Consider the following 22,185-nt stretch of genomic DNA (forward strand, 5'->3'; position numbering starts at 1 on the left):
CTCACAAATTCTCCATTAGTTGGGAAATGTGCACTGGAATGGTTGTCCTCGCATTACCATCTGTGGCCAAGCCTTACAGCGGAGGACTCAGCCAGACAATAGGTACGCTCAGACTGACTCCAGGTCAGAGGCTTGGTTCAAATCGGACGTCTTTTGATCTCTGTATTATTCTGTGACAAACACAGTTTTATATCAAATAAAGGAAAGAGTTTATTTGATCATTTTAAAGAGACACAGATGACATGCAACAAGGATCAGAGACTAGATCTGAACACAGGATGTTGTGATTATGTGGTTGCATTTAAGACAATGTGTTCTTTTTAAGATGGTTTTTATGGAATTTCTGCTCTCAGAGACAGATAAGAGATGGGAATGGCGTGACAAAGATTAAAGTCCCCCAGGGCTTAAAGACACTTCAACAAGACACAAAGGTAAAAGGTAATTGTGTCTTCTATGAAAGAACAGTATAATGGTAACTGCATATTTGGTTAACTACTCTAACTTAATGGCACATCTTAAAGGTGCCCTGCCACACAAAACCGTTTTTTGTTTTTTTAATGTGTTAGGTCCATATGTGTTTGTGGTATGTCGTGAATGTGAAAATGAACTGCTACCTCCTCTGTCAGCTCTAGCCACTGAAAAGAAATAAGAGGAGAAATCAGGCCAATTACAAAAGCTGTACAGTCTGATGTCATGTTGACTGAGTTAATTACTATTCATGAGCTCGCCCAGCTGCACTGGGTAAAAGATACTGATAGCCAGGCTCTCACTGGCCAGCTGTTCAGCCAATCAGAGTCAAGTAGCTTAGCTCTTTGCATATTAATGAGAACTGGCACAAATGGAGCTGAGTCTTCCTGCGGGCTTTCCATACCAAGCTAGAATGGCTTGAAACAAGATGACCAAGGCATTTTTATCCACAAGAAATATTACAGAGTCCATGGTAGAGCTTCAGACATTACCACAAAGTAATGAAACACGTGTGGCAGGGCACCTTTAAGTAATAATGTAACTCTGGTTAAACTGTATCCATGTGGACTGCACAACGTGTTATCCATGTCCATATTAACCACAGGTAACCTAAGACCTACCTACCCAATTTTACACAAAAAACACATTACATTTTAATGCTAACATCCCAATTATTGACTTCTCCATTTACATGTGCATTGCACCGATGGGAATCGTGCAGCCGGTCGTGCAGCCACTGCAGCCAGTTGATAGACGGGAACATGTCAGTTTCCACATCTCAACACTGAACAAACATACAAAACCTGAGAGCCGCCAAAACTCAATCCCCCTTAATCTCTCAGCCTACATCACAAACCAGGAAGCAGCCAGACAACCCCCAACCCAAAGCCAAGAGCAAGCAAGAGAGCACACCTTCAACTGTGGAGAGCAAACAGGGGAGAGGGGAGATCTATATTTCACAAAGCGGGCCTCCGCTCTCAGGGCTTGGCAAAAGTAAACAACAGCACTAGCAGGCCCATAATTGATGGCACCGTTCCTTTTTATACAGTAAATAGATGTCAAACAGTGGTGGAACGCAGCAACTAGATTACAAAAGCTTTGCAACACCCCAGGATTACAGAAGAATGCCTTCCTTTGATCTTACACCACTTAGTCTTTGATTCCCTGTAATCACTCGAAGCCGCCGCTTTCTCTAGCAGAGCCTAAAAAATAATGTATGGACTTTAAGACATTCTTAATTTTAGAAGCAATTAAAGTCGGGGCTCTGGTTTGCGCACATTATGGTGTCCTAGAACTAAGGTAAGAAACGTTTTAGCTGGTTAACAATGGGGACATATAAACCCATTATTTAAAAATGGCGTGTATCTTCATTATTGTTTTATATCTCAGGTTACATTTTCTATTGCTTTGATGTTTTTGAATGAAAAAACAAAACATTAAAGTCCTCCTCAGGATAAATTATAATTACTTCAGTGATTCCTTGACATTTACTTGTGGAACCATCAGGTCAAAGTTGTTTTTGTTTGTCCAATACTTAGGTTTATGGGCAAATACTTGCAAAACTACTTTGTTAAACTTTGCAATTATTGCTCACATGCAAATGTTAGCATGCTATCACGCAACACTGTGATTGAGAACATACATGATAAACACTGTACCTGCTTAACTTTAGCATTGTTATTGTGTCATTTAGCTCAAAGCATCGCTGTTGTGACACACACATCAGCTCCCATCCTGTGTGTGTTTCACAGAGTAAGCGCTGGACGTCATCGAGGCGATACTGTAGCTCTGCTTCCTCCAAGAGGTGGCGACGTGGGTTGGCGATCTCAGCAGTTGCATGCTACGAAAGAAGATAGCAAAGATAGATGAAAGACTGCCTGCATGTGAGGCTGGAAGACAAGATGATGAGACGGGGTTGAAGTCTCCAAAACAATTCCATTATTGACACAGTAAGTGCAGGCAATAAGGGCCTTCTCTTCTGGTTCCTCATCAAAGCTCTTTACAGGAGGCCAAAAGAGAAATAATGCGCCAGAAAGCTTGAACCAAATCACCCTTGGGCATCAAAGGATTGCCATTATCTCACACAAATAAACACACACACACACACACACACACACACACGCACACACATACATAGGCTCACGGCATATTCAGAGGCGTCTTGGATCACCACAATGCTTTGATGTACATTTATCTGGATGTTGCAAACTGGTATTGCTGAGCCGTATTTTAAGCAGGCGACCGAGTTACAGTTGAAGAAGACCGATACTTTTGTAGACAGCAAAAAAAAGACAACCTTGTGCAGAGCAACATAGACATGCTCATCAGAACTTGCATTCAGCTTTCAATGCATACCAGTATAATGCATTGAAAGTGTCCTTGGGGGAACAATATCCTTTCACAGATAGTCTTGGTCTTGGGCATGTGGATGCAGCTAGATGGCATCCATCTTTTGTATGAATATATCCACCGGGTTGAGTCCATAGGGACCTTTGTTGTATGTCATCTTCTCATCTCCTGTTCACTCTCAATTGTCTTTTACTGTATCTTTAAAAATTCTGAAGCCTTGATGCCTGAGACCAGTCTTCATTTACACTGCCTTTTGCAGGTCCATAACTATGCTTCTACCACCACCAGTGAGTGGAATATGTTCATAAAATACAACTGAATAATCAAGACAATTTTATTACTTGTTTGTCTTGTTGTCAAGAGGGAATATTCATCATACTTTATAAATGACAAACAACGTCAGATTACAAGTGTAATTCTGACAAAAAAACAACATATCGGTCTAACCCTGGCCTAGACAGCCTGTGGCACTCGCCTAGCCTGCATCCTTCATTGGGATTTAGGCGACGCTTCCTCTCTTCTGAGTTTGTTATAACTTTACCCTTATTCTCTTAAATGGCCATGAAGATAAGATGGCTGTGTGATAGGCGAGCGTGCACTTCCCTGCACTGAGCAGATACAGCAGATGACAAGACGAGCAAGTGTGCCTGTCCTCTTTGTGGGTCTTGCATTTCAAAGAGAGATCAGTGTGGGCAGGTTGAGTTGGAAATCTTGCATGAATGGACTGAGAAAGCCCTGTAACATTTTGGTCCCATCACGTGAGAGATGAGCAATCCTGATAATCAGAATGATACGGTTTATTGTAAATTACACCCTTACAAAAGCTACTGAAATTATCTGTTATGCAACATACTCTGATCCATAAATAACATAATTTGCTTCTTGTTATGCATAGGTGGATTATGAGGATATGTAACAAATCACCTTATCTTATTATGATTGTGTGCATGTGTGCGATAAAAGAGAGAGAGAGAGAGAGAGAGAGAGAGAGAGAGAGAGAGAGAGAGAGAGAGTCTACACCACCAAATTTTAGGGAGGTTTATAAAATCCATGGGTGTATAACTGAAAGTTCTGTCTTGCTCAAGAGCACGGCCTTGGGATTCATTTAATAATTCAACAGACCATCATCCTAAAATGTTTTCCTATTGTTTTACAATAAAAGGCTCATGTTTCATGCCCCTTGTGGAGAAACGTCCTCAGATAATCCTAAAATAACTGAGAGTTATCACGGATCACTGCATCTTGTGTGTGCATTTGTGTACATATGACGCCCACAAGTCACACAGGCCTACCTGATCTCACCGATTTCTGTGAAATGAACACCGCCCCTTAATTCAAAATCTTTGTCAGTTTGACGAAATTGCCGAAAATTCCGTGATGGGCCCACAGAAGAATATTGTGAAATTAACACAGCCCCTTAAGTTATGGAAAAGGTTGTTGGTGGGCAAATCAACAACGGGTTGCATGTAGGAAAAGAAGAATGTGATGGCTGTAGCTTGTACAGCAGACAGGTCGGGTTTAGGAAAAGAAGAACGGGTTAGTTTAGAAAAAGAACAATGGGTTGGGTTTAGGAATAGAAGAACAGGAGGGTTGGGTTTAGGAACCGTGACACGCAGGACACAATTTCTGGTCTCCTGGGTGATAGTCCTGTGTTGTTTGACCCGTCCACCACCCCAACCAACCTCCCAACACAGATTTTTGGGCTTTCACACTAGACTACTCACTACTGTTGTCGCTCTTACTGCCACATCATCTTCTCATTGACTTTACTTTCGCATTGTTTTCCGTGGTGGCCACACGCAATAGACACACTCTCCACTAAGCTGCACACACGCACGTGATTAATGAAAATTCAATAGATGACAAACAAAGCTCTATTGTGCCACATTAATAAGATTTAATACGGAGCTTTCTTTTCTTTGACACAGGCAGGCCAACTTGTTCTTGCTGGCAAACTACGTCTTGTCTCAGCATCTTCCAATTGTGTCATTCATTATTTGGCCTCTAGCTTTTCTAAACTGATGACTACAGTTTTCTAAGCATCCTTACTCCAACAGGCAGGGAAATGTGAACATACGGGTCTATTTCAAGAGTAAAATGAAATGCATTTCATTTGCAAGAGGTTCTATTACAACAATACAAAAACAGTAATTGTTGAAGCAAGTGCCAGATCTCTATGAGCATGAGGTGTTTTCATTATTTGCATGTTTACTCCAGGGTAAAAGATGCATGCAACAACTGCTGATGTTAAAGTCCTGATATCTCTAAAGTTTCACAGATTCCAACAAGCAGGATAGCTAGATCCGACAAACACACACACGCACACACACACACACACACACACACACACACACACACACCAACTATCTTGTGCATTTTGCTCTTTTACTCTGTATTTGACCCCTGTATTTGTCACTGCATGCTATGCACTTCTGTGACAATTCCTGGCATCATGTTATCACAGAGACAAATTCCTGTATGTGTATTTTATTCTGCATTTGAAGTGATTCAAATTGTTATATTGGGATTTGGGGTTTTGTGCCAGGGGGAGGCCTAAGGGCTTGCCCTACATCATTCATTATGCCCTTGCCCATCAAGAAGCGCAAGCTGTACTGCTCTGGAGTCATTCCAAGAGGGCTCTCGTCATTAGCTTGCCACTTGGCGGCCAATTGCTGGAGCAAAAGAGACAAAAGCGGCAGTCCACCCCTGCATGCTCTGATTGCTCTGAGAGACGGAGGGAGAGAGAGAGAGAGAGAGAGAGAGAGAGAGAGAGAGAGAGAGAGAGAGAGAGAGAGAGGGATGGTGGCCTCCTTTTTGGCATGGCGGACCGTAGATTCTAGTAGCAGGGTGGTTGTGTAGTTGTTTTGGCACAGGATGTCCAGGACAGAGGTAAATGGGGTCTCTATCAGCTCAGTGAGTTTTCAGTTGATTCAGACCCTTGTAGGAGTTTCCTCACAGATGATTTCATGACACAGATTTTCTTTTAGTCACAGAGCAATAGTTAACGTCCAACCTAAGGAGAGAGAAGAGGTCTGTCATTTCTCAATGAAAAATATCCTCAATAATCCTCAAATTCTTTATAATAGCACCGTCTTTGTAGTCCTGGCAGGTGTTTGATCCATCAGATAAACTAATCATTCCCAATAAAAGTTGAAGGACAGAAGAAATAACTGGCAGATTTGCAGACTCTCCAAGTAAAAATGGGTTCTATTGTCCATGATTTTGACATGAAGTAATGACAACAAATGAAAGGCTTGGATTCGTCTTGATCCTCTCCCTTAGTCGGCTCTTTCACCTTTTCACTCACTCTCTCCCGATCGCTGGATTTTGCCATGCTGTGATCCTCCTGCGCCTCCAGGCCCTCAGGTTATTTGGATATTGCGTGGAGTCAAAGCCCTGTCAATCAGATAAGCAGTGACCTCGCAGGCCCAGCAGATAAGATATTACATGGCAAGAGGAAATGGCAGACAGCAGGGGACACAACGCCTGACTATTAAGGCTCGGTGAAGCGAGACTGATCACAACGGCTCTTCAAACTAAAAAAGGCTGCCAAGAATGAAAATATATTGCTTGTGTCTTTTCTGTTTTCCAATTTAGATTGACTGAATCTGACTTGGACTTCATTGGCAAGTCCTTGTCTTTTCATCTGAAGAAAACAAATCCCAAGGTGTTACAAGTTTTCTCTCACAAAAGGATGAATGGAAAAGGGAACATTTTTAAGAAAGACTGATCCTTTGTAGAATGTTGTATTGCACATACACGTACAAGGCAGAGGTTAAAGGCAGTATTGTAAGGCAGTGGTTAAAATTCTTTGTCGTTTTTAAGTAATATTTATCAGAGATAATGATACTTAATTATCAATGATAGACACCCATACACAAAGCATTCATGCCAGATTTAACAGTCTCAATAAATGGCTTTCACGTAGCCATTTCAGCTGCTCCAGACTCACTGAGGTGGTTGGAATAAGACAAACTTGCCAGTCATTCGTTACACTGGGAAATTTCAAAAGCATGAATGAAGGGCGAGTCTTTGTTTAGGACGGCTGCTTTTGGGTGGTCCACAGGTTGGAAGCCCTCTGGGAGGGATCAGGGAGACCTCCACATATAATACCAATACAACGCCCTATTTGCAACAGGGTAGAAGCTAATTCAGATGCAATTCAGACACAACCAAGAATACATTTTCTTCCCTATTTGAAAATAAATTTTTCCACGTTTTTCTTTTTATTCTTCCCATAATCTAGTAATTACTAATTTGAGGGAAAAAAAACTTGTTCTAGCCCACAAGTAAAAACCTCATATGAAGGCAATTAAAGCATGAGACATCTCACTGCTGTGAGAGCCTGAATAAAAACCAAAAATACAACACAATACAAACTGTTGATTTAAATATTGTCCCACATGAGCCACATAATTATCTAGGGGAATGCTTGGGCAGCACACACTCTTTCATTTCAACACCCTACTTCATATTCTCACATATTTTAACATAGGTCTGAGAGCTACCCAGGACAACCACAGGCCTATACTGCTGGCCACTGAGCCAATGGTTTAATTCTTTTCTCAAGAGCCCCTCTGTGGTTGTTGTTCATGGAGGGGAGAGAAGTACTCATTCAACTCCCAAACAGTATGGGGGGTTCAAGCACTTCAGTCACTAGCTCCTCTTGAAAAGGTTACTGCTGCAAAGATTTAATACATAAAGCCAATTAAACTCAGTTTAGCTTTATTGTTTTATTTATGAAACAAATACATTTCAACCCAATTTAGCTGATATTAATCCATAATGTGCATTTTGTTAAATGTGCACACTTTGTAAGAAAGTCAAATAAATGTGTATATTTACGCCTTTGTTTTGTCTTGTTATGTGGTTTTGTGGTTGTTGTTTCAAAAGGTAATGAATATTTTGGTTTCAGCACCTTCTGATTTATCTTTTGAAACTATGTGTACATTGCTGAATAGAGAGTAAGGAGATCCAAATCACAGAGTCTGACATTACTTACCAGACTTGCAATAGGCCACCCTCCATGATGCCTGAGTACTGTGGGTCTCAAGATGTCAGAGGATTCAGTTACAAGACCCACCGTGTTCTGAGTTCAGAGTGTTCAGAGTGTTCAGAGTGTTGCTGAGGATTGTGGTAGAACAGTGTTTTCCCACACTTTGCCTTTTTTCTTGGAACACCTTCTGGTATGGTACTATCTTAGCACTCTTTTCATTATCATACGTGGTTTTAACACCAGCAGTGGTACAACATCATTGGCAACATCATTTAAATCTGGGCCAAAAATACATTGGTGTATCTTATCAGCAGGCTCCTGTCAATACAGTACGGTATACAACTGTACAGCCTACATGATCCATGAGTGGGTTTGGATTGGTAATGAAACAAAATGAAAATGAATTAGCAATGTAATGCTACAGTCCACACTGGTTTAAGACTCAGAGGCTGTGTGTGCACATACTGTGTAAAGACTCAAAGGCCTGGCCCACTGAACAAGAGGCTGGTAGTGAATTCCGAAGTCTTAGTGAGATTTTCTTTTCAACAACCATAGCCTACATTAAACCCTTGAATAGGCCTACATGAATGACTGAATGACATTGCTTTACTTGATGCAGCATTAATATTAGCAGATGCCTAAGGCTGCAACCGATTGATTGAAGTGTGTGCCTGCAGTGCCCTCTATTGCCAAGAGGAGAGACTAACAAGTGGGCGAACACTGCTAATTGTACAGCTGCTCTTCTTCTCTCTCTGGAGGATTTTTTTCTCTCTCGCTCTCTCTCTCTCTGGAAGATGAATTATTATATATTTAAGGACGTTTTTTTACCTCTTCAAAGCAATAATCAGTATCTATATATAATCCTCACAATTTGGTACATTGTAGAGTGTTGTTTTCTGGCCTACCCTTAATAGGAAATATAAGATTGGCTCAAATTAAAAGTCATAGGTTGTTGAGGGTTTAAAAAGAACTTGAAAAAGAGGGGATACCAGTTTAAACCTTTTAATATGCTATATTTTAATCCACATATAAATTACTTTCCCCTGTCCTTTTACAGTAGGCTAGGAGGTCTATCTCCCACTGTTATGCATTCTCTTTGCATAGTCTACAGATACACACGTTTGTTTCTCTTTTCAATGTAGCCTAGAAAGTGCAGCATTTTGTGTTTATTTTTAGAAAATAGAGTCATGGAAATATGTAGGCCTGCATACAGTGAGCTTGACTGTATAGGCCTATATGTAAAATATGTTTTTGTTTTTGTTGGCTTCTTATTCATTTCCATTTTTTTTCATATTGATCATTTTTATTATTCTTTATTTGTCGTTTATATTCTACCCATCAATGATTTTACCCGCCTCCAAAGCTTGATGAAAATGCCACGTCCGGTTTACCCGGAAGTAAGCACAATTCCCAAAGATGGCGGAGCAAGGTCCAATGGCTATAGCGATGCGGCTACGAAATCAGCTACAGTCCGTCTACAAACTGGACCCACTAAGAAACGAGGTGAGTGGTCATGTTATTCGAGCTCGTCCGCACTGGGGTAGAACCGTACGGGGAGTCAAACCGCAGCAGAGACGAGTTGGACTCACGCATCAGCGGGAGAGCGTTGTCGTCTCCGCGGCGCTGATGGAGAGAGACGGGGGAGCAACGCTGAAGCGCTGTGAAGGGAGCCCCGTTTGAGCATGCGTGAACGGTGGGAGTCCACCCGTGTTGTTCTCCCCCAACAGTGGAGCAACGTGCCGAAATACTATGAAGTTACGTTTATTTCGCTAATTTTAGGCGACATAGTCAGCTGTATTCACCAGCTCGACTCGGAGTTTACAAGTAGTTCAACCAATACGTGTGTGTGAACTGGGACGGTAAGGCCGCTGCACTCTGCGGGTTCTCTCCTCGGATAATGAAGACTTGAACACCGCACGTTTTTAATGGCAATTAAACTTGTTTGTTTAGTAACGTTGAATTTGTTTTCAAGTGTGTGACGTTAGCGTGAACTAGCCCCATAGTCCAAAAAACAAAATTGAACCCACTTTTCTGTCGAAAATTAGCTTTGTTTTAGTTTGATATTTCATTGGCCCTCCTGGTAAGAACATATCTCATTTCTTAACGTTTTTACTGCCGTCCTCACACACGGAGGTCAGGGGTCAGGGTCAGCTGTCTTGGCTGGTCTTCAACGTCAGGTTATTCACCCCGGATAGAAGCAGATTCTGATGGAGATCAGTAATGTTATATTTTTTAGGATTGGAGTTTGCTATCACGCATCTATGTACTGCTGAATGCTCGGTGCAGTTTGGTGTTGATTCTCTAGCCGACATAACCATAAAAATGCAGTGTAGAAAAAAAAATATCTATCTATCTATCTATCTACACCACAAATACACACACATTAATCAAACAGTCAAAGCAGCTCAACACAACTTTAGGTTCAAACTCACAATCCCGTCAGCGTTTTTTAATATATCATAAAATAGAGGTGATGGCTGGGCGATATAGAGAAAATCACGATATCATATCACAGTTTTTTTACCTCGATAATAATACTGCAATGATATTGTAGTGTTGACTATTGGTGCTTTCACAAAATACTTAAACTGAGATTTTTGATAAATAATCATCATTAATGTGGATATGTTGACTAAGTGGTTAAAGGCAAATAATACAACAGTTACAGTAGTCTGATAAGTTCAGAAAATGACATCACTTTACTGTAATGCATCCTTTAAATCCTTGAAAATACATCACTTATGCCATATTGCAATATCCAAAATCTAAGACGATATCTGGTCTCAAATCACAATCTTGATATAATGATATGTTGCCCAGCTGTAGGTGATGCTCATCTAAATTGCTTTAGGTATTTCCACCAGGGAAGTCAGCTTTCCCTCTTACTATCAAAGAGAGCATTGCCCCAACCATGATGCAAGAATTTGTAGAGTCACTGTTCAATGGGTTCATTGTAGTTGTTGTCTTTCAGGTGGGATGTTTGGCAGTGCAGAGGAACTGTGTTCATTAAACATTGTTTGGGGGATAAATACAGGTTTATCCCAGAGAATATGTAAAACACATTTTGTTTTTGGACAGGAGGAGGTGAAGTTGAAGATCAAGGACCTGAACGAACACATTGTCTGCTACCTGTGTGCGGGTTACTTCATCGATGCCACAACTATTACAGAGTGTTTGCACACCTGTGAGTTTAAGCAGAGCTAGATACAATAATTATTGTGTTACTAACCATTAAAAGTCTTTCTGCCTTTTCACACAAATACATGAAGTCATCACAGTGAAAATTATATGTCTCTCTTTCTTTCTGGTTTACAGTCTGTAAAAGTTGTATCGTGAAATACCTGCAAACGAGCAAATATTGTCCAATGTGCAACATCAAAATCCATGAAACCCAGCCTTTACTCAACCTCAAACTAGATCGAGTGATGCAGGACATTGTCTACAAACTGGTGCCTGGACTACAAGAAAGTACGTAAATAAACGGCTGTCTGTATAAGTGTATAAGTGTTAGTCATGTTGTGACATATGTTCCCATGAGGGTCAGTATTTAGAGTGTGGTGCTTGTGAAATCTACAATAACCGCTTAAGAGAAAACGTTTAAAATAGAATTCAATATGTCTTCATAGCATCAGACTAGTTGATTACTGACAGTTTTAAACACTGTGAATACTGCATGTTTTTAGCATATTTGAAAATAAAGGGCACTATATCTGTCAAGTTTGACTAATATCCACATTTATGTTTGAACAGGTGAAGACAAAAGAATAAAGGAATTTTATCAGTCACGTGGGTTAGAGAGAGTCATCCAACCGACTGGAGATGGTAAGTCTTTGATTTAATAGTGTCTCTGATTATGTTTGTTAGTAACCTGCTTCTGTATATGATCGGCAGTTTGCGGCTTGTTGCTGTTCTGTTTGGCAGACTACATTGCAACAACGTTCCCCCGGTCAAAGACTTGGCAATTACTGTGTTCTTTGATTTGTAGATTTTAAGATCGTATTTTCCTTCTCACTAGATGCTGTACCCGATGCTGCAGGTTTACCGTACACAAGCTTCGACCATTCAAAAGCCCACTTCTACAGATATGATGAGCAGGTTTCGCTGTGTTTAGAAAGGCTAAGGTGAGCTTTTGTCTCTGGTGGGTTGGGTGTATTTTTTTTCTATGAGATAAGACTGATAGAATTTAAGTAAAATATGCTGCTAAATGTATATGTGTGTATATATGTGTGTATGTATATATATATATATATATGTGTGTGTGTGTGTGTGTGTGTGTGTGTGTGTGTGTGTGTGTGTGTGTGTGTGTTATGACTCAAAACTGTTTGCTCTGTTTTGTCTTTACAGTTCATCGCTTGCTGGAAAAGATAAAACAAAACTTACTCTTCAGGTATGTCATATCTACCCATAAATGATACCAGATAGTTTTAGCATTGTATTTCAATAAAGTCTCTGTAAATTGTTGAGCTGGTTATGGATGCTTTCAAAGCAACTCGGCTCACAGGTTTTCACAACCCTGCAAAACACGGCTTATGGGGCACATTTTTGAAGCTTGAACAAGTAATTTTCTACCCTTAACTGCTAAGCAAATACATGGCACAATGACATCTGCAGCAACAGCAGAAATCAGCCCTCAAAGCTTGTTACTCTGGCTGCCTCATACTCACAGGGAGACAGGGATAAGTGGAACAAATACACCAGACATATCATTTATATCGCTATTTACCAACCCAACTTTCTGAGAACAGTGTTGTGGTGTTTTTTCAACTAACAGCTTGAGGCTAGATGTCCAAGATGTCGACTCAGTGTTGGGTTTATTAGTGCTGACTGGTAGGCCTTTAAAAAGATCAAAATATGGTATCAATCCAAACATCACACAACAGTGTATTTATGTCCAACAAATACCTTTTTATAGCCTTTGTTTCAAATTGACCAGGGCACCAGGCAATTAAAATGCCCCTTATTTTTCCTTTGTTGCAAATGTGGCATGAAAGAACAATAATGCAAGATGTTTTAGCTATTTAGCATACAACACAATTGAAGTTCTACAATCGTCTTTACATTGATTGTTCAATGGCTTCATGAGTGTCATAGTATGCTCATTCTTACAGCAGTTCCTCGTGCCTATTCACACAAATTTATAACACGGCAATTTAAACACAGCTTGTTAAGCAGTTTCCAACCCACTAAACTGAAAAAAGTGCCTACCTTGTCAGTTGTAACTGGGGGTTTCCCTATGTCGCTGGATCCTCTTGACAGGCCCATTTGTCGAGGGACGTGTGTGTGTGTATAACAAGGGAATTGGGATTGTATAATGCTTGGGTTGTACTGAATCAAGATTTGAACAAAGATCTTTGGGGGAGCAATTTAACTAAAACGCAGAAAATGTGTCATTCCACGGTGCTTATTATCCACACTGCCCAGCCGGCGATGTTCTATACACTGCAAAGACTTTAGTCAGCCAGCAGAGGGCACGCTTGTTTAACACATGCCTGGTGCAAGTCTCCCATCCACGTTTGGGCTCAAGTTAAGGTTTTAAATTTTCTTGGTTTTAAATATGTTTTCACTATATAGCAGATTTTTTGTAGAAGATTCATGACAGGCTAGGGAATCAGTCGGTTCCCTAAGTTTCCAAGGAAGATGAGAGATTTGACTCCATGTGGTCCAGATGTCTAATTACTCACAAACAGCCCAGGGTCTTGTTGTTTGGGGCTTTTAATCTGGTTTTACAGTATGAGAAGAATATTCAACACTTGAATAAAGTTACTGGCCGGATGTTAGTTTGGAGTTTTAGTGAAGTGATCTGGTGACTGCTGCAAGCGTTGGGGCGTTATCATCATCCACCCATGTCCTCTTTGACCACTGTGTGAAACCAAAATGTTTATTGTTGTGGCTAATGTTACCTTATGTAATGCAGCTTCATTGGTTCCATTCCTGACTCTTGGCGTATGCAGTTGTGCTTTACCCTATCCCCTTGGTGAACTTATAAAAGAGGCTGGCAATTTTTGAATTGAATTTCGCTCTTAACCTTTGTTACATCTTCTCTCTCCCCTGCAAGACCAATCATAATACGCTGTTTTTACTCAGGTGGAAATTCAGTAAAATACATTTCTTCCTCTTCTCTTTAAAGAAATAGTCTTTCACTGCATCTGGGTGGGTAATGGGAGTTAAGCTCTTTGGCTAAAGAGTGTGTAATAAGTCTGCTGGGACCGGAAAACGTCCTGCAGTAAGCTGGGTTTTTCCTTCACTGTAAATCTAAATTTAACAGGAGTACGCCCCCCCCCCCCCCCCCCCCCCCCCCGTCGATACGTGGTTGCCTTATTACTTTACGCTTCTTGTGTGCTTGAAATGTGTTTTGTCACCATGTTAGTTTGTGACATTGATCATTGAATGGGCATTAAAAAACTAAAATGTCTGAATGCCAAAATTAATAACGGCAGTGGAGAGATGGCAGCCTGTACTTCTAGTGTTACAGGCAAAACTTAAGAGACATTTATAACCGACACGCTTTTTACATTATCTGAACAACAAAACCAAAAATATCTTCCTACTCTCTGAGCAGTAATTTATTTCTGGCACAGGTGGTTCCACTTACCCTGGGAAATAAATGCAAGCATAAAAAGGGGGATATTTTTCCATGGAACAGTTGCATATTAAATACTGCAGTAAATCGGACATTTTAACCTGCCTTATAAACAAGAAATCAAGAGATCAAGAAAGCTTTCTAGCTTACACCGGGATGGTCACACAAGTTGGAGTAATAAACGCCAATGTTCAGCTGGTCGTGATTTATTGGAATTGCCTTCTTGATTTCACCCTGTCATGAACTGATCGTATTTCTCATCTGAAGTTTGACAGTGTATCTGTTTGACCTTGTCTCCGCAGCAGAAGTTTGTTCGCTGTTCTGTCCGAGCAGAGGTGAGACACCTACGGAAAGTGCTTTGTCATCGACTAAACGTGGAAAAACACCAGGTCAGTCAATAATCGTCACTGATTCGATTAAAGAAGACATTATGATACACACGACACTACATTAAAGGTTTGTCAATTTGTATTTGACCTATGCTCATGAAGTCAAGTCTGTGAAATGTCTATTGAGCTGCGTTATGAACTCTCAGCAAAAGACCAACTACAGCTGCTATGTCATAGAAGAATAAGATTTCTTGGATAATTATTAGAGCCCAACCAGTAAAGGACTTTTAAGGCCGAGACGAATATTTGGTTATTCTGAAATATTGGCCTATATATATATATATATATAAAAAATCCAGAAACACGTAACGTTATTTGTAGTTGTTCAGGAGTTTTCACTAAAATAATAGGGGGGCAAACAGGTTTCTCATATAAAATATAATCACAGATGCGCCTTTCAGATTCCCGTTCACATCTGTTTGTGTGGTCTCCCTATAGGTCCAGATGTTGTTCAATAACGAGTTTCTGCCCGATCATATGACCATGAAAAGGTTATGGCTCTCACACTGGTTTGGCAAGGTACGGTACAGCCATTGTTAACTAGTGCCAACAACACATTCCTTCACACTTAGACGCCTTTCTCTTTGTACTGTTGTTTAGTTTGGAAGTCAGGATAAAGCTCACTGAAGATGTGTAACAGCGAATAGAAAAAATCAATTATAACTTTTGGAAAAAACAATCGTTGTAGTCCACTTTCAAATGCAACTTTTCATAGTTTCCAATTTAACATTTTCAATCCAGTGGTAGTGACCAGATGTAGCACAATGTTGGAGTTGACACATTATGAATTATTAGTTTTTCATCTATTTAGAATATGTTAATAGTTACATATACCTCACTTTTAAATGTTTTCATCCCACACATAATATTTTGAATCTTTTCTCCCCTAGGCCCAACCATTAGTCCTGCACTACACCATCAAGGACAAAAGGACCAGATAGGACATGTTTTCACTCTGAGGACAGCTGTACATATTTTGTACAATACATATTCTATTTTAATAGTGTTTGTGTACATATACTTATTTTTTTCCTTGTTTTGTATTTTTGAAAATAAATTTGAAATGAGAAAAATAAGTTTGTATGACTTGGTTACAGGATGCTTTCATCTGCATATAGACACACAGAATAGTCTCGACACCTAAACACTTACCGAGTGTGTATCTCTATCTGCGAGGGATGGTGGAGTGATCCTCCCTGTTGGAAGACGGTTTATAACATTAACACAAATTAAATATGTTTTTTAGTTGTTGGAATTGAACTTAAATTATAATACCGTCGGAGTTTCTTATACTTTGAATTTCACATGAGCTTCATCAAAATGATTATTTGACTTTGGTGATAACCTTTACGTCACAAAGTGTGATTAACGATACAGCAGCAATTGTGTTGCATTTTTACGTTAATATTGAGGGTAAAAGAAGTATGAACCACCGGCATGTTACAACCAAATAGAGATGGTTACATTAGTTGTCTTGTTTGGAAACATGAATAACATGAGTAAGGAAAATGATACGTTAACTTTACCCTATATAAAAATCATATAATCATATGCTCCCACGTGATGTGGTTTTGCATTCACCTTTTTACACTTGAAAGAAATCAATATTTAGGATAGTTTCTAATTATAAAAGTGTGTTGATGGGCAGTGACACCAGTTGCTTTCTGTTGTGGAGTTATTGAAGTTTTTAATTTTTGTTTTGAAACTTTAGATTTCAATGGATGTGATTGTACTTTCATCACAATTGCCAAAGAGAGAGTAAACGCATCTTATTGGCCCAACTAAAGAAACTGTAGCAGAAGCACTTTGTCTGCTCACTGCGTTTTTCCCCTTTCTTTATATTCTACTCCGGCTCTGTCAGGTTTTATAGGGACTAGCAGTGAACAGTAATTCTGGACTCTGACTTGGCCAGCCATTGTGATTTTGAATCATCACCATTCCTGTGTAGCTTTGGCTTTATGTTTGAGGTTATTATCATACTGGGAAAATACATCTTCACCCAAGCTTTTTTTCTACTGATTTTGTACATTCCCCAGGCCTTCCGGGGTTTCAGAGAAGTATCTCCACAGCAAGATGCTGTCACCACCACCAGGCTTTTTATTACAGTATCTAGTAGATGTTTCTGTTGATGGTGCAGTTTTTTATTACACTAAACATAGTGAGTAATATGTTGGTGAAAAAAGGCCACTTTTCATCAGATCATAGAATTTTTGTTTTCAGTCTGCTTCCTTCCCTCTGGCAAACACTAAGCCTGTCATGAGTCATAGCCATAAAGCTGCAACACGGTGTGTCTCAGCAGTAGGAGTTGTCTGTTATCTCGACCGTGTAACTCGTAGCTCCTTCGGTGTCCAGATCTCTGTGGCCTCCCTCACCAGTGCTCTCAGCCTGCCCGTGGCAGATCTACAGCTGTGTCATGTTCTTCCCATATTTGACCTTACTGTAATCTGAAATATGAACGATTGTAAGTCAGTGTGTCACATATTTGTTTGTGCTGGGTGCATGATTAATGCAGGTGTATTTAATATTACCTGTCACACTTTGATGATATACAGCTGATCCTAATTCAGTTTATGAGCAACTTCAATATCTGTATTAGTGATGATTTAGATGTATGTCTAAGCAAATTAGTTTAAAATCAATATTTAGTTATTAGACATTAGAAAGGCCTTTTTTTCCCCAACAGTGCCAAAAAAATCCTATGGCCTAGGCACTTTGATATCCCGATCTTTCATGACTTTCTCAAAATCAGTTGGTATTATATACCTGATTATAATTGTTTTTTGTTGACGTAAAGAGGATTAATAATCAAAGTGATGTATTATTGTTTCCATTAACTTGGGGAACTTGCAAGGGAATAAGAATGATTCAAATTGCTACAACAGAGGCCGAGATATTTGTGGTCTGAGATAACTCTTATCGGGGTAATGTTTTTGACTTTAGAAAGCTTCCTCCCAGCCACAGAAGACACACAAATCTTTTCACAGGCGATGTTGCACTTATGGTGAGTAAACTCAGCTTCACGTGTAAAATCAGTGGAGTGAGTGCTACTTAAAGCAGCATATTTGCCATCACAAAATGTAAAAGCGGTTTAGCCAACTGGCATTCAACCTCATCTTTTACATGTTTATGTGACACTAACTGTGGTGATATTGTATTGCACATTTTAAAAGCTTGCAGTGGATTAAAGCAGTCTGCACTGTGAAGGCTTGACAGTGATGGCTAACTGTGACCCTGTTCAAGATGTATTTCAAACAAAAACCTCTGTCTTAAGCACAATTTCACTGACCACCTTTTCATAACCAACTCTGTTGTGCACAGACTGTGAAGACAGTGCAGTTTAACACTAGGTGGCACACTTGGTGCTCTTCCGACATCAGGCAGGAGGGAAGCTTTGATGTGTGTGATCTTGTCCAGAGTGAAAGGAAAGACTCTGATAACCTGACACGGACAGATACTATATACAAGACTTGTATCTTATTTTGTTTTTACTCTTTCTAAGTAGACTGTGCTGCAGCAGCCAGAACATTTCAGCAACACTTTACCAAGTTGCACTAGTGGCGTCTTGGATATCATATTGACACATTGCTCTGAAGTACAAAATGCTACGTGCTTAATGAATTTGTAACATTGGGATAACATTGTGTAGGTAACTAGTTTATACAAGTGTTCCCCTGCACAATGTTCTTGGTGTTTATGTGTCTTAAAAAGTCAATGGCTTGAAATGGAGTTTAGATTTTATATTAAAGAAGACCATGTTGTCATCAAGGGTGGGGCAATCTTCCATGCAGAGGTCAATAACATGGAGAAAGGCAGGTGCGGACTAAAGACTTGTATCTTCTTCTTCTTCTCACTACAGGATATTAAAAAAGGTTTAAAGGACAGTTAGGGGGCTGACATTTTTAAAGTATTATTTTTTCAAAACACGTTTGACAATAAGATGTTTTTTTAGGGGTTATTAACATCTTGGGGTGAATTTGTTTCAAATCAGGCCCCTGCGGCCATGTTTTCAAATTATTAATAAAATGAGCTCCCTGTAAACGTCCACACAGCACAACATACACACAGGCACACACACACATACAAGCATATTATTTCCCCCCAGCCATGCACCCTTATTAAGCCTGAGTAAGTCCCTCCAGGGCACTGTATGTTGAAAAAAACAATACCCCCCCCCCCAAGCTGTGACCTTTTTAGGCTAAAAGAAAGAATTTCAGGTTCCTGTTGAACCGCTCTGTTAGATTGCAGAAGTTAGATAGCAGAATGTCTTTTTTTTGGCACCTCTGGCCTTTGGTTTTTCTGATCATAATACACCGGAAAAAATGTGCATCTGAATGTGGCCCCCCAAGGAATGGGGACTGCCAATTTTGGAGAGACTGCTTGTGTGTATAATTCAACTGAGATTTTATTGCAGTTTTAAGAAAAACAGCCAATAAAAGACAGGAATAAAGCTAGCCTATGATGATGAAAAAATGAGGCTGTTATTGATACAACCATTCAGTGTGGAAATAGTTAAAAAAAATAGTCAATGGCATTTTAATAGAATTGCTAAGGGGCTTAGTTGTTGTATATCCTTCAGTTTTAAATGCAATGATAAAATACAAAAAATATCATTATTAGCCTTAGTACAATTTACAAGAATAGCCTTTAAAGTCTGTAGATCACTGTTCTTTCGCTTATAGCTTTATGTTGAATCAGAACTTCACCCGTTTGTCCACTGACTTTTATTCAATGCTCCATCCTCTATGTTGGTCCTCCTGCCAGCGCAGAGTGGCTCCATAATAAAAGGCCTACTTGACTTTTCAACCTCCACGATTCCAGCCGATTACTTCTGTTGTGTGCAACAGCCTGCTCTGTTTCTCTATCCACCCAAAAGAAAGACAAACAAAATCAGTCCTAACAAGCCTTTAGGTTTTTCTTTTTAGTTCCAGAGTCTGTCTTGAGACGGACAGATTGAATCTGTTTCCTTTGCGAAAATGATTTCAAACACGGGGTTGATCCGCCTTCCAAATAAGTGGGCCTATCATTTTTTTTTTTGTATTTTAAGTCTATTACGATTTTAAGAGTTTGTATTTTTTTTCTTTCTTTCTCTCTCTCGGATATTCACATACTCAGTTACTAAGTATAATCCCCCAAAAATATTGTGTTTAGGTCTCACAATGAAGAATAAAATGAACTTACAAGGTAGCATCGTGTGTGTGTATATATATATATATATATATATATATATATATATATATATATATATATATATATATATATATTTATACACACACACACACAAACACAGACACACATGTACACACACGCACACCAAACTCAAAACTGTTGCAAATGGTCTGCCAACAGCAGCAGCACGCCGCGTCATTTCCACTGCCTCCCATTGAGGTTTATTCATTAGGATCCTCACACTAACCCATTTGCTATTCATGGGAGACTTTTTTTTTTTCTTCTTCTTCTCTTTTTCCAAACAAACCCGAGTCAAGAGTGGCAGATGCGTGCCATTATTGCCCACGGCTCGGTGGAAGCTGTTTTATGTAAGTCAAAGGCGGGTTAACCTAATCAATCATGTCGACTAGTTGTGTTAAAGAAGGAGGAAGAAAACATATGGCGCAGGGGTGGGAGCAAGCTTTTCTTAACACCGCAGCCAGACCGGGACCTTCTTGTGACAAGATGTATTCAACGCGGGGCGAAAGAATGGGAATAAAGGCAGCGGACGGCAGCTAATTGAAGACATGGCACTTCTAGGCTGAAAGCAGAGGTCAATTATTCATAAGGGTCGATTTTTACCAAACAGCGCAGATTTTTCTTTTTTCTTTTTTGTGGAGGGGTGACTATTTTATGAATTTGCTTAATCTCCCAGCACAAATGTTATTATATTCTTATTTGAGTCCTATATTAGTGTGACTTTGTCTCATATATCATTCCTATAGAGTGCCTGCGGTACTCAGTATTGAGATTTTAGCTCACCCTAACACTTATAGTATTCTTACAATAGTCCTTAATTTAGTATCGTTGCCCTTTAAAATCACATTTCTTATGGTGTTATATTAATATTCTTACAGGGACACATTCCAATAGGTCAATTTTTTTTTTTTTGATTTAGGGTTATTTTATTCTATTCTATTGTATTATTTAATGCACAATCACACACCCAATCGCGCCGGCAGCTTCTTGAAATATCATATAACCTTTATTTACATAGATGCTGATTAAATAGAATGTTACAATAAAATTATCGCATAGGATGTTTGATCTATATACAGAAGTCAGAGCGTGTACACTCTTGCAGTCCTTACTAATACTGATGCGTCCTGTGCGCGTCGAACAGGCCTGCATGCTTGCAGAAACACTTTTCGCTCAGAGGAAAGAAAAAAAAAAACTACACTAAAGGAGGGATGGACTGACACATCGACCCTGGGCTGTGCATGTAAAAAAAAAAAAAAAAACACACAAAAAACAGAGGGTGATATAAATATTTGGCAGAGCCGATTCCTTTAACAGAACAATGCGAATAAATGACAAACAAAAGTAATTGCACAACTTTCCACCCTCTTTCAAAACAACCGTGAAGAATTAAAATGTTTACACACTTTTTGTAGTCTTACTGTACCATAACAGTTAGGTGTCTTAAAGAAAACCAGATATTCCTCAAATATTGTGGTGGAACTCAAACGACAGACTTGGAAGCTTTACAAGTCCGATTAATAAATTAAAATGAAGAGAAAAAAAAGAGGAGAGGAAAAGAAACTTTCCTGAAATGTTTTTTTTTAATGTATAGCCTATATTCTCCTTTTTTTGTCAATATCCGTGCAAAAATTTGGGAAGAAAAAATGCCCCCTTTTTAATATTCTTTTTTGTTGTTGCTTATGAAAACCACAGCCCCCCTGACTGTCAATCGTCCACCTCGATTTCCTCGTCGTCCTCCGAGAATTCATCCGTGGTTTGGTCTCTGGACGAGGAGGGAGACTGTGGGAAGGCCCGGTGTCCTTGCGAGGTGGGGGAGACACTGGGCGACCTGGCATCGGGGCCCCCACCCTGCGACTCCTCTATGTTGTCCATGCTGACGAGCTTTTGCAGGGTCTGTGGGTTGATTTTCTTTAGCGACTCCACGTCCGCTTTCATCTCCTCCAGGTCCCGCTTGAGTTTGGCCCTGCGGTTCTGAAACCAGGTGATCACCTGCGCGTTGGAGAGCCCCAGCTGCTGCGCGATCTGGTCGCGGTCGGCCGGAGAAAGGTACTTCTGGTACAAAAACCTCTTCTCCAGCTCGTAAATCTGGTGGTTTGTGAAGGCTGTCCGCGACTTTCTCCTCTTTTTCGACGTCTGCCTCTGTCCGAAAGCGTTGACATGCTCACGACCTTGGAAGAAGAAAACATACAAGACGAATGAAACCAACCGCAAGGGTC

The 22,185-nt window shown here is 39.9% G+C and overlaps 2 protein-coding genes across 4 annotated transcripts in view; one reads left to right on the forward strand and one right to left on the reverse strand.

The window, feature by feature from the left end:
- Positions 1–9,181: 9,181 nt before the first annotated feature.
- Positions 9,182–15,858, forward strand: pcgf1 (polycomb group ring finger 1). 2 transcript variants are annotated; one of them, XM_032527391.1, is made up of 9 exons: positions 9,182–9,316; positions 10,892–10,997; positions 11,129–11,281; positions 11,564–11,635; positions 11,829–11,934; positions 12,158–12,200; positions 14,696–14,782; positions 15,221–15,301; positions 15,673–15,858. In XM_032527391.1, the coding sequence occupies exons 1-9, from the start codon at positions 9,230–9,232 to the stop codon at positions 15,721–15,723; spliced, it is 786 nt and encodes a 261-aa protein (XP_032383282.1). In that variant the 5' UTR covers positions 9,182–9,229; the 3' UTR covers positions 15,724–15,858. The 2 variants fall into 2 exon arrangements, with proteins under 2 accessions (XP_032383282.1, XP_032383283.1); XM_032527392.1 differs by having other exon boundaries at positions 14,699–14,782.
- Positions 15,859–21,314: 5,456 nt separating this feature from the next.
- The window catches only part of lbx2 (ladybird homeobox 2), a 2,268-nt gene continuing 1,397 nt past the window's right edge, over positions 21,315–22,185 (reverse strand). For both annotated transcript variants that reach the window (XM_032527389.1, XM_032527388.1), the window contains exon 2: positions 21,315–22,137. In XM_032527389.1, the coding sequence (XP_032383280.1) occupies positions 21,674–22,137 (464 nt within the window). In that variant the 3' untranslated portion in view covers positions 21,315–21,673. The remainder of the gene's footprint in view (positions 22,138–22,185) is intronic.

This window comes from Etheostoma spectabile, chromosome 10 (genome assembly GCF_008692095.1).
Source record: "Etheostoma spectabile isolate EspeVRDwgs_2016 chromosome 10, UIUC_Espe_1.0, whole genome shotgun sequence".
Classification (NCBI taxonomy): domain Eukaryota; kingdom Metazoa; phylum Chordata; class Actinopteri; order Perciformes; family Percidae; genus Etheostoma; species Etheostoma spectabile.

What these genes read in the sequence shown, in the direction of transcription:
- pcgf1 (XM_032527391.1), top strand. Translation starts at nt 9,230, where the DNA reads ATGGCGGAGCAAGGTCCAATGGCTATAGCGATGCGGCTACGAAATCAG. An exon ending in TGGACCCACTAAGAAACGAG is followed by an intron (nt 9,317 to 10,891) that starts GTGAGTGGTCAT and finishes GTTTTTGGACAG; the next exon opens with GAGGAGGTGAAGTTGAAGAT. An exon ending in TCTCACACTGGTTTGGCAAG is followed by an intron (nt 15,302 to 15,672) that starts GTACGGTACAGC and finishes TTTCTCCCCTAG; the next exon opens with GCCCAACCATTAGTCCTGCA.